Source organism: Pinus tabuliformis, chromosome 5_1, assembly GCF_031772625.1.
Source record: "Pinus tabuliformis cultivar Carrire ecotype Pingquan chromosome 5_1, CPIR1, whole genome shotgun sequence".
Classification (NCBI taxonomy): domain Eukaryota; kingdom Viridiplantae; phylum Streptophyta; class Pinopsida; order Pinales; family Pinaceae; genus Pinus; species Pinus tabuliformis.
The window spans coordinates 444,251,314-444,261,761 of NC_142305.1; the positions used below are offsets into that span (position 1 = coordinate 444,251,314).

The following is a 10,448-nucleotide window of genomic DNA, read 5'->3' on the forward strand; positions in this document are numbered from 1 at the left end:
CCTTTTCCGGCTCAAGACAGCAAGATGATAGGTTCATCCTCGAGTGCCAATGAAGAACCCATACTGATGATGTCCCATGTTAGGATTGCGACTCGATCAAAATATTATGGTAGTAAGAGTCCTGTTGATGGTAAAGAAGCAGAATCTTCTCATTCTAATCCATCAACCTCAGCTCCCGGTTTCGATCCACTACATATCGAGAAACCTAATCCAGACTTAGTAATCAAATCGCCCGCCAAGGGTATACTTCGAAAGTTAGCTTTCAATCCACATGCGAGAGCGGCTCAGAATTATAACATTGTTGAGGATTTAGCTGTTTCACCCTCAGCAATGTCGTCTTTGGAAGTGCTGCAATCATGCCCAGCACAACGTAAATTACTTTTGTCGGCTATAGGAGCTGTTGATATTCAGGACCCGAACCTAATAATTTTCGATCTAGAAAATATTACACCACGTTTGCCTCATCAAATGGCTTTCCAGATACCAGTGATAGTCAAAAACAGGCCTATTCATCGGACTGCAATTGATGAGGGAGCTTCAACGTGTATTATGTCGATACAATGTTGGAGATCGCTTGCTTATCCTTCACTAAATCAATCCCCGATGATTCTAAAGGCCTTTGATGGCCGCGGGTTTCATCCTTTTGGCATTCTACAAGATTTGCCTATAGGGGTTGAAGGAAAAACCGTTAGTCTAGATGTGTAGGTGGTTGATGCCCCTCTAGACTACAACCTTCTCTTAGGTCGAAGTTGGTCTTACGCTATGACAGCGGTCGTTTCATCGGTCTTTCGAGTAATAAAATTTCCACACAATGGAAAGATCGTGACAATAGACCAGCTGGATTACTTTTCATCTGACCCAGCCTCTTCGGAGAGTATTCAGCATGTTGGTAAAACAACTATCCCATATAAGGATGTTGGAGTAGGATTAGTTAAAGATGCCGGTTTACTGGGAACTTTTCCTTTTCCTCCAATCAACGCATCATCTTCATTTGAAACCATTCATATGATTACATCAGACACCATTGTTTATGATGATCCTTGGATCATTCCTTTTGAATCTGAGATAGACTCATTTGGTGATTCCATGCCTTTGAGTCCATATGAAATTGCCTATGAAGCTGTGCAGTCGTTTGCTGACTCGTTTTCAACCAGAAATGACTTAATGAATGTGGTCTGTGAGGAATCACTTTTCACATCAACCTCAGATTTAACCATGTTTTCTGAACTTGTTCACTCTGATGAGAAAATTCGTGAAATTCTATGTGTAGATGATTTACCATGGGAAGATCTCCATCACCGATCTTCGTTTTTACCTGAGGATGATCGTTTTGAAAATGATTTCTCATCAATATTTACAACTGAATATGTCAAGGAACCTCAGAATCCAATGAAACATCCTGATTCAGAGTTAAATTTGGGGAACATCTCTCGAACTATTCCTATTGACATTTCGGTTAAGCCCGGGATTGTTGAAAATATTCATATAGGTGCCTCGTGTACACATGACGAAATTCAATTATATAAGGCCCTATTTCAAGAATTCCGCGACGTGTTTGCCTGGTCCTATGAGGAAATGCCAGGAATTGATCCCACGATTGTTGTTCATGAGATCAAAACTTACCCAGATGCTAAACCCGTCTGGCAACGTTTGCGTCAGATTCACCCGCGAAAAGCTGCTGCAATTAAAGCAGAAGTTGAAAAACTATTGAAAGCAGGTTTCATTTATCCGATCCCTTTAACGGATTGGGTATCGAATATTGTTCCGGTTAACAAAAAACAGGGAACAATAAGAATATGCATCGACTATAGGGACATTAATCGAGCCTGTCCAAAGGACAATTACCCAACTCCCTATGTCGATCAAATCATTGATGATTGTGCCGGCAGCGAATTATTTTCCTTCATGGATGGTTTTTCCGAATACAATCAAATCAATATTCTACCTGCCGATCAACCAAAAACGGCTTTCATTTGTCCATGGGGGACATTTGCTTATTGCAAATTACCTTTTGGGCTTAAGAATGCCGGAGCAACTTTTCAAAGGGCGATGTCTTATGCGTTTCATGACATCAAACACATTGTGCAACCCTATCTCGATGATTTGCCTGCTCATTCATTACATCGAGCTGATCACCTCGTCCATTTACGAGCAATCTTTATGAGGTGTAGGCATTATCGGATTCGGTTGAACCCACACAAATGTGTCTTCTGTATAGAAACGGGTCGATTGTTGGGGTTTGTAGTTTCGAAAGCCGGCATTCGCGTTGATCCCTCGAAGGTCAAAGCTATCATCAAATTGCCTCCTCCTTCGAGTCTTCGCCAACTCCAAAGTTTGCAGGGGAAAGCAAACTTTTTACGACGATTCATTCCTAACTACGCCGAGGTTACAAAGGGTTTTACCCGGTTGTTGAAGCAAAACACTCAATTCTATTGGGATGAGATAGCTCAGAAATCTTTTGATGCACTCAAACACGCGTTGACCCATGCACCGTTGTTGCATCCTCCCAACTACAACCAGGATTACTTCTTGTATCTCGCCGCCTCTCATTCCAACATTGGGATGGTCTTATTTCAGGAAGATGAATCAGGAATAGAACATGTGATATATTACCTCAGTCGCACGCTAAACCCAACTGAGCTAAAATACTCGAATGTGGAGAAATTGGCATTGGCAGCTGTGCAAGCTGTGCAAGTTGTCCAACGTTTCCATCGCTACATTCTACTACGTAAAACTACGATAATTTTGGATTGCAACCCTATGCTCTACATTTTGACCAAGCAATTACTAGGGAGCAAGTACTCTAAATGGATCGTTATCCTACAAGAGTTCGACTTGGAGTTTGAGAAATCTAAGTCTAAGAAATCTTTAGTTTTTGCGGAATTAATGTGTGACTTCCCGCGTGCTGACACAGAAACTTTGGCGGAGGAACCCATTGCGTTTCTAATCAGCACTTTAGATCCGTGGTATGGGGATATCATTGTTTATCTCCAGACCCAATCCTTTCGGCCAGAAATTTCAAGGTCAAAACGTCGGAAAATTCGATTCCAGTCCCAACAATTCAGGATTATCGGAGATACTCTTTATCGCCGTGGGGCAGACTTTATTTTTTGACGTTGCTTAACTCACGAGGAAGCTGAAAGGGATCTAAATGACTGTCACTCTGGAGCATGTGGCGGTCATATGTCTGGGTTTGCCACAACCCAAAAGATATTGCGCACTGGCTACTTTTGGCCGTCTTTATTTAAAGATTGTATTACGGCGGTCCGAAAATGCCACAACTGCCAGATTTTTGATCGTAAGATGCGCACTCCACCTGCTCCTCTCCATCCTATAATTTCCGTTGGTCCTTTTGCCAAATGGGGTATCGATTTTATTACATGTAACCCTCACTCGGCTGGGGGGCATGCGTATATCATCCTTGCGGAAGATTATTTTACTAAGTGGGCCGAGGCGATGCCTACATTCGAGGCAGACAGCAAGACAGCTGCAATTTTCGTGTTCAATCATATAGTTGCTAGGTTTGGTGTCCCGCAAGCAATAATCACTGATCATGGGCGTCATTTTCGAAACATTATGATGACCGAACTTACAGGCCATCTTGGTTTACGTCACGATAGTTCAACCCCTTATTATCCACAAGCGAATGGTCTGGTTGAATCCATCAACAAAGTTTTAGTTATCATGATCCGACGAATCATTGGGATTCATCGGTTGAATTGGAACAACATGCTATTTTCAGCGCTTTGGGCGTAGCGAACTTCAGTAAAAACATCAACAGGGTTCACTCCTTTCCAACTAGTCTATGGTTTGGAAGCCATGTTACCCATTGAATGCGAAATCCCTTCACTGCAAATGGCCATCGAGTTACTTCCAGCCACTTCCAAAGAGGAAAAGCATTTGTTATACTTAGCTCAATTAGATGAGAATCGACGTGAGGCTGCATTGGCAATCGAGACTCACGCAAAACGAATGAAAGCTCAGTATGATCGAAATGTGACCCCTCGAAATTTTTCAGAAGGAGATCTAGTCTTAGTGTATGATCAAGCTAATGATAAATTAGGCGCTGGAAAATTCGTTCCTATGTGGCATGGTCCCTATGTTGTCAAGCGAAAACTAGCCAAAGGGGCTTATGAATTGGTAGACTTTGATGGGACGCTTTGGGTAAACCCAGAAATGGCCTTTACTTAAAGAGGTATTATGCTTAAAAGAATGGGTACGGAGATTTTTAGTTAGGATAGTTTTTCTTTCTAGCTGGTGTGTTTTAGTTTAAACAGTGTGCTTAGCTTAGAGAGTGTTTTTCGTCATTTTTCTTGCTTATCTTGGTTTTACTCTTGATATTGCAGATGTCGATGCCTCTCCAAACATACATTGGTTTCGTTGATGGTGCTTGTCGTAATACACAGAACATCTCTTCCACAACTTGGGTTATCTATTCACCCTCTGACGAGTTAGTATCTATGCATGGGGTAAGCCTCGGTCAAACAACGAACAACATTGCCGAGTACAGTGCAGTGATTGAGTTATTATCTGAATCTATTTCATTTGGGATTAGGAGTTTGATAGTGAGGTTAGATTCTGAACTCGTTGTATTACAGCTTAATAGAGTGTATGCCATTAGAAATCTAGTGTTATTAAGATTATTTTTGAGAGTGCGTCTCTTGGAACGTGAGTTTGATTACATTGAATATCAGCATATTCCAAGGTCTTTAAATACATTAGCAGATGCAATTGCTTCTCGAATGTTAAATAGACATTTGCAATAATAATACATGTAAATTTAAAATCATTCCATAACATGATTTACAAGATAAAGCCGATAATAGTGATATATATATATATATATATATATATATATATATATATAGGAGTGTGTCAAAAAATACATCGTCTTCGATCATAGGTTGAAAAACACCTTATGATCGGCAAAAATGATAAGTACAAAAAACAAAAATGTCACATGTGCCCACTATAGGCGATCATCCTATCACTGGTGATGATCTCTATAAGAAACCACTGCACGGGCCACCTTGCAAAGGAACCTCCTAAAAGGTCCCGGGACTCCAATCAAATAGCGCTGAAGTCGACGAGGAATGTTGTCTATAGTGGTCTCAGGAATATCTCCTGTCAAGCGCTCGAGATGACCCTCCAACTCGGCCAAAACCTCTGCTGACTCGTCTTGCGGGGCTGGTGCGGGTGCAACTGGTTGTTTTCTCTTGAAAGGCCGGAGAGCGGCTGGTCGCTGTGGACCCACATCTACATTTTAAAATTTTTACTATCAGTTTTGAGACGACGGGAAAATAAATAAAAAATTAAAATAGGAAAATGTTGAAAAGGATTTTACCTGACTCATCCCACTGCTCTCCTGGTGGAAGAACCATGTCTGGGTCACCACGAAAATCTATCCCAGCATAAGGAATGTCTTGAATGGAAAAGACCTGGTTTTCCAGCCATTGGAAATACTCAGGTTTGAAATGAGCAACCTCTGTCCTCTCGTCCGGGTGACGGGCCATGACTGTGACCCATCGCATTAGTTTGGGCTCTTGAGGAAGCCTAGCTCCAATAGTAAGGTGTTGTGGGATCAGCATAGGAACCCTCTCCAGGCCAAAACTCACGACCAAAGCCCCATAACCAAAGGTCTTTAATCGTCCGTTCTTGGCCCTGGTCAGTTGGCCTTTCACATTGGCCAACACGGCATCGCACCAGTTGAAGATGGTGACTCGGGAGCAATCAACTGCCATACGCATCTGGGATCCGGCGGCAATATGTAATGCGGCAGCTCCGCAAATTCTGGTGACGGTAAACACAATCACCATAAGTTCAGGACGAGATATCGTCTTTATGTCTATCCCTTTGTCTCTAGCCTGGCTGTTGCAGTACTCTAACCGGAGGCTATCGACAGACTGGCCACCTGGCCTAGTCCTATGCAGAGTCAAGTCTTCGCCTCTCTTGGGCAAACCAGTCAAGAAATATATGTCCTCCGGCTCGATTTCAAGCTGGTGGCCACCAATGAAGAAACACTGGTCCTGTATGCTCCATCTGTCAACCGGCCACTGTAAGAAATCCGCCTGAGCCCTCATGCCAGGAATGGCCCAGAATTTATACAGTCCGCACGCCCTCAAAGCATCAAGAGAAGGCTGATGATTCCACGTGGCAACATCCACGTCCTCGTGCTCTCGTTCATGCCAATCTAGCATGATGTGCTCTCTGCATCAAGCATAAAGATTAATTAAATTGCTAGGAAATATTTTGGTTGGTCCATTTTTTAGAATTTTTGGGTTCAAAACCCTTGCGACAGGGTACGCACCCTCCGGGTTAGACACAGTGCTGGGGTCTGCACTTTGTCTACACGGAGGGTGCGGACCCCGAGCTTTTTCCCAATGGAGAAAAAGTTGGGGTCTGCAGGCCCACAATGGTAAACCTGCGAGCCCCCGCGCGTGGGTTTTGCGCCTAAAAACGCTCCCAAAAAATGAAATGAAGGACTAAAAAAGCTAAACAGTTGAAAATGAAGAGTAGGATGATGTGGATTACTTGGAGAAGACGGCGCTCGATTCTGACGGTTGGATTTTTCGAAATCTTCACGGGAAGTTTTCTAGCCAAAAGCACTATTTTTCTCACCCAAATTCAAACAGTAAAAATGAATTGGCAAAGGCCCTTTTTATAAGTTTTTTGAGTAAATAAATCAAAAATTTGTTTATGTTTCACTTTTAAAAGGTATTTTGCGACATTTTTATCCATTTCAAACAGGTATGAGTAATGTTTGCATTTTTGTGCAGAATCAAGGATTATTCAGGCGAAATCTAGCATTTTCAACATAAAAACATGTAGAATCATCTTTAAGCTCTTTTCTGACTCCTAAAACATGAAAAGATTGCCGAGTGTTTCTTTTAAACTCGTTAAAATGGAATTAAAAGACGGTCTACTTACAGCTCTTTTCTGACCGTAAAAACATGAAAAGATTGCCAAGTTTATGTCGTTTCAAATTCGATATTGGTTATAAAACGACGTGTCATTGATCGCTTTTTTACTTTTTCGGGTCAAAGGCACTAATGACGAAAAGTACTCCTTGGTCATAAAAGATCAAGCGGTTCTCTCAAGTATTATTTTATACTTTTTCGGGCTTGGGAGACACAAATGTACGAAAAAAGTCAACCCTGGAGTCTTCTTAAGTTTTTTCAGACTCTCTAAAATTGAAAAACGCCGAGTTTATCCTATACTGGACTCGTTAAAATTTCACAGTAAAGGACCTGTTCAATTACAAACAGGAACAAACCACTCCTTCTTAGGGTTCGAATTTAAACTAAGTTGGACTCATCCGAAGGATGAGCTTATAATCAAGCAAATGTTATCCTCCTCAAGCTTGTCAAAAATAAAGAGGTACTTGCCAGAAATGGTGGGGGAAAAGAGAGAAAAATGAGCCTGTTTGTCATACTTTGTAACCACTCTTGAACACGACACTTTTATTCACCTGGGTTGGGAAATCCTTTGCCTAACAGTTGATCAAACCACATTGAAAGTCTTCAGCCGGTTTCTGGGTATTAACTTTGGGTCAATTGTCACCAAACCATCTGTCGTGTCGTTATGTGTTCAAGAGGTCACTGCCAATAAGCCATTCATCTGCAAAATATCTGTCATCCATCTTGACCATCCCTGAGTCAGTCTTTGCAACTAAATTTCTTCAACTTGATCTATGATTTCGTGTTGTGGGCTTGCCTACGATGGATCGCTTTCTATCGACATCAGCTCATTATCTAGAAAGATGATCTAGGAATCGTCAGTACCTTGAGATCTGCATGCATCAATGGCAGATTTCTCGCCTTTGACGACATTTTACATCATTGACTTTCGATCAAAGGATTCCGTGACATGCTCGACATCAACACATCTATTCGCATCTCATGGACTGTACTGGGTACTTTGAGAGCCATTGACATTACTGGTGGTTTCTCTCACACTTATTAACAGTTTACATCATTGATTGGTAATCAAGTGGTTTCTACCATGTTCAACATCAACACATTCATTCGCATGGATAGAATCGTACTGTTTCGGGAAGTAGAAATGAAGACCCTGGATCTAGTTTCCACAATCCAGGCTGCGAGGAATTTTGTATTCATTATATAATGGACTATTAATAAACAGATGGCTGCATCCATACTATGTCCACATGAGTCTATACTTGTGATGTTTTACAAGATCATTCCTGTATCAGAGCAGTAGTTATTTTTTCTAGTCAGTTTTTATCTGAGTATGGGAATGCCTACCTCAGTGATGATATGATCTCATATATATATCTTGCATTGAATGTTTTTACAGGTTCCAACTGGGTTCTCCACAAGATGATCCTCGAAATGATAAAGTACTTCACTCTTCCTAAATGATAAGAAATCCTCATCTACTACAGACTTCGCACTTTAGGGGGCAATCTGTTACACAAAAATATCGTCATCATGATTATTTTCAGTCAGTATGGGTCTATCATCACTTGTACTGTCCTCCTAAGCAAGTCTCAGACCTCAGCTCTCCAAATCAAGCTTTAGAAATGAGAGAAAGACATTAAAAATCAATGTAACTTTGGTTCCGCACTTTCTCTCATGGTCACCTGTGGTCCCGCACCTTCTGTGTACAAAAACTGCGGACCTACCCGCTCTGTCCCTAATAGTGTAGGTGCGGACCCCTGTGAAAGTCAAAAGGTGCAAGTTTTATCTTAAAAAATTCACTTTGGGTTAATTCTAGAGGTTTCTAGAAGGAATTTTGACGTGGATTGTTCGCTCTAAGGTGGTTCATGCATCCCAAAAGAGAAGGATCTAATCCCTTGATGAGAGGAGCTATCCCTTTGAAGGAGGGCTTTATCCCTTTGAAGGAGGACCTAGTAACCTCCATCCATTGCACTATAAATACAGGCATTGGGCTAGTTGCTAAGGAGGTTAGAAGCTGAACATTTTTGAGGTAAATGCTGGTGAAATCAAGACTTCCTAGTTAAGCCTAAAGAGGAGAGATCACATACCTTTTTTGGTTTCATTGGGGAGTGAGTGAAACTTGTCAAAGTAGAGGAGACTTCTTGCTGGACCCTGGGAGGAGCTTGTACAACGTCAAGGCAAAGGTTGTAAGGTTCTTCTTCTTTTGAATTAATACAATCAAACTCATTTTTCTCAACAAGTGTCTTATGTTATTTGTTTCATGGACTCCTTGACTTTCATGTTAAATATGTTTTATGCAATTGGCTTTTCAGGTGCTATTTAATTTGTTTGCCTTGTTTGTGTTTGCAGATTCGCGAAAAGGAGAGCATTTGGATCGAAGGAGCGAGGGCGTCCACAAGCTAGCGTTGGACCTAAGGTAGGCCCTAAAAACACTTGTTTGCTATTGTCTATCAAAGCATATTTAGAGAAAGATAGTGTCTGGTTGGTTTGCTTGTCATTAGGTCTTCTTTAGATTCTAGGAAGGTCTATCTTGTTCGCAAGATCGACTTATTCCGTGTGACAACCCTCCTTAGTTCTTACAGACGAGGCATAGCCTGCAATACCCAGCTTTTATGTGCTCGGTTTCTTGACTCTCCAGTTGCTCCTTCATTATTTAGCGAGTACGCGTTTGTGGTTCCCTTTTCGATTTTGCTGGCGAAGCCACGGCGGATGGGGGAGATGCTGATATTATTGAAGAGAAGCCAACTGCAGCAATTGGTGAGCCTATGGACATATTGACTGCCTTGCAGCTTGTATTAAAGAAATCATTGGCCCACGATGGTCTTGCTCGAGGTCTTCACGAAGGTGCTAAAGCCATTGAGAAACATGCAACTCAGCTGTGCGTCCTTGCAGAGGATTGCAACCAACCTGATTACACAAAATTAGTGCAATCTCTGTGTGCTAAGCACAATGTGAACTTGATTTCTGTGCCCAGTGCAAAGAAATTGGGTGAATGGGTAGGACTTTGCAAGATTGACTCGGAGGGAAAAGCCCGCAAGGTTGTTGGGTGCTCTTGCCTTGTTGTTAAGGACTATGGTGAAGAAACTGAGGGTTTGAATGTTATTCAAGAATACGTGAAGACACATTAAGCTGAGGTCCAATTATGTTTTGTTGCTTGCCAATGTGTACTGTGTTTCAGTCATCTCTTATTATGGGTTCTTTTATAGACCTTAAGGTGGACTTTACAATTTTAGTATTATTACATTCCTTTGTTATACAGCAGATTGTTTCTGGACATGAGTTCATGTCAACAGTTTGAGTCTTATCTCTTATTGCAACTCCCCTGAAAAAATGCCAGAATTTCATACCTTGACATTAACATTATAGTTAACCTCATACGACTACTGCAATGCTGCTATTGAGACTTTTCCAGATTATAATCTTTCAGCGCCTTCGTTTAATAACTTTGCCAGACTCGTTAGCTTGTGGTCTTTTTCTGCAATTTCAAATGTTAATTCGTTGTCTAATGGCTCACAGGCAGAATTTGGA

The 10,448-nt window shown here is 41.5% G+C and overlaps 1 protein-coding gene across 1 annotated transcript; it reads left to right on the plus strand.

The window, feature by feature from the left end:
- The first annotated feature begins 9,564 nt into the window (after window positions 1-9,564).
- On the plus strand, window positions 9,565-10,101 carry LOC149165373 (small ribosomal subunit protein eS12-like). The gene has a single exon (XM_089431126.1). The coding sequence runs from the start codon at window positions 9,686-9,688 to the stop codon at window positions 10,046-10,048; it is 363 nt and encodes a 120-aa protein (XP_089287252.1). The 5' UTR covers window positions 9,565-9,685; the 3' UTR covers window positions 10,049-10,101.
- The last annotated feature ends 347 nt before the right edge of the window (window positions 10,102-10,448 follow it).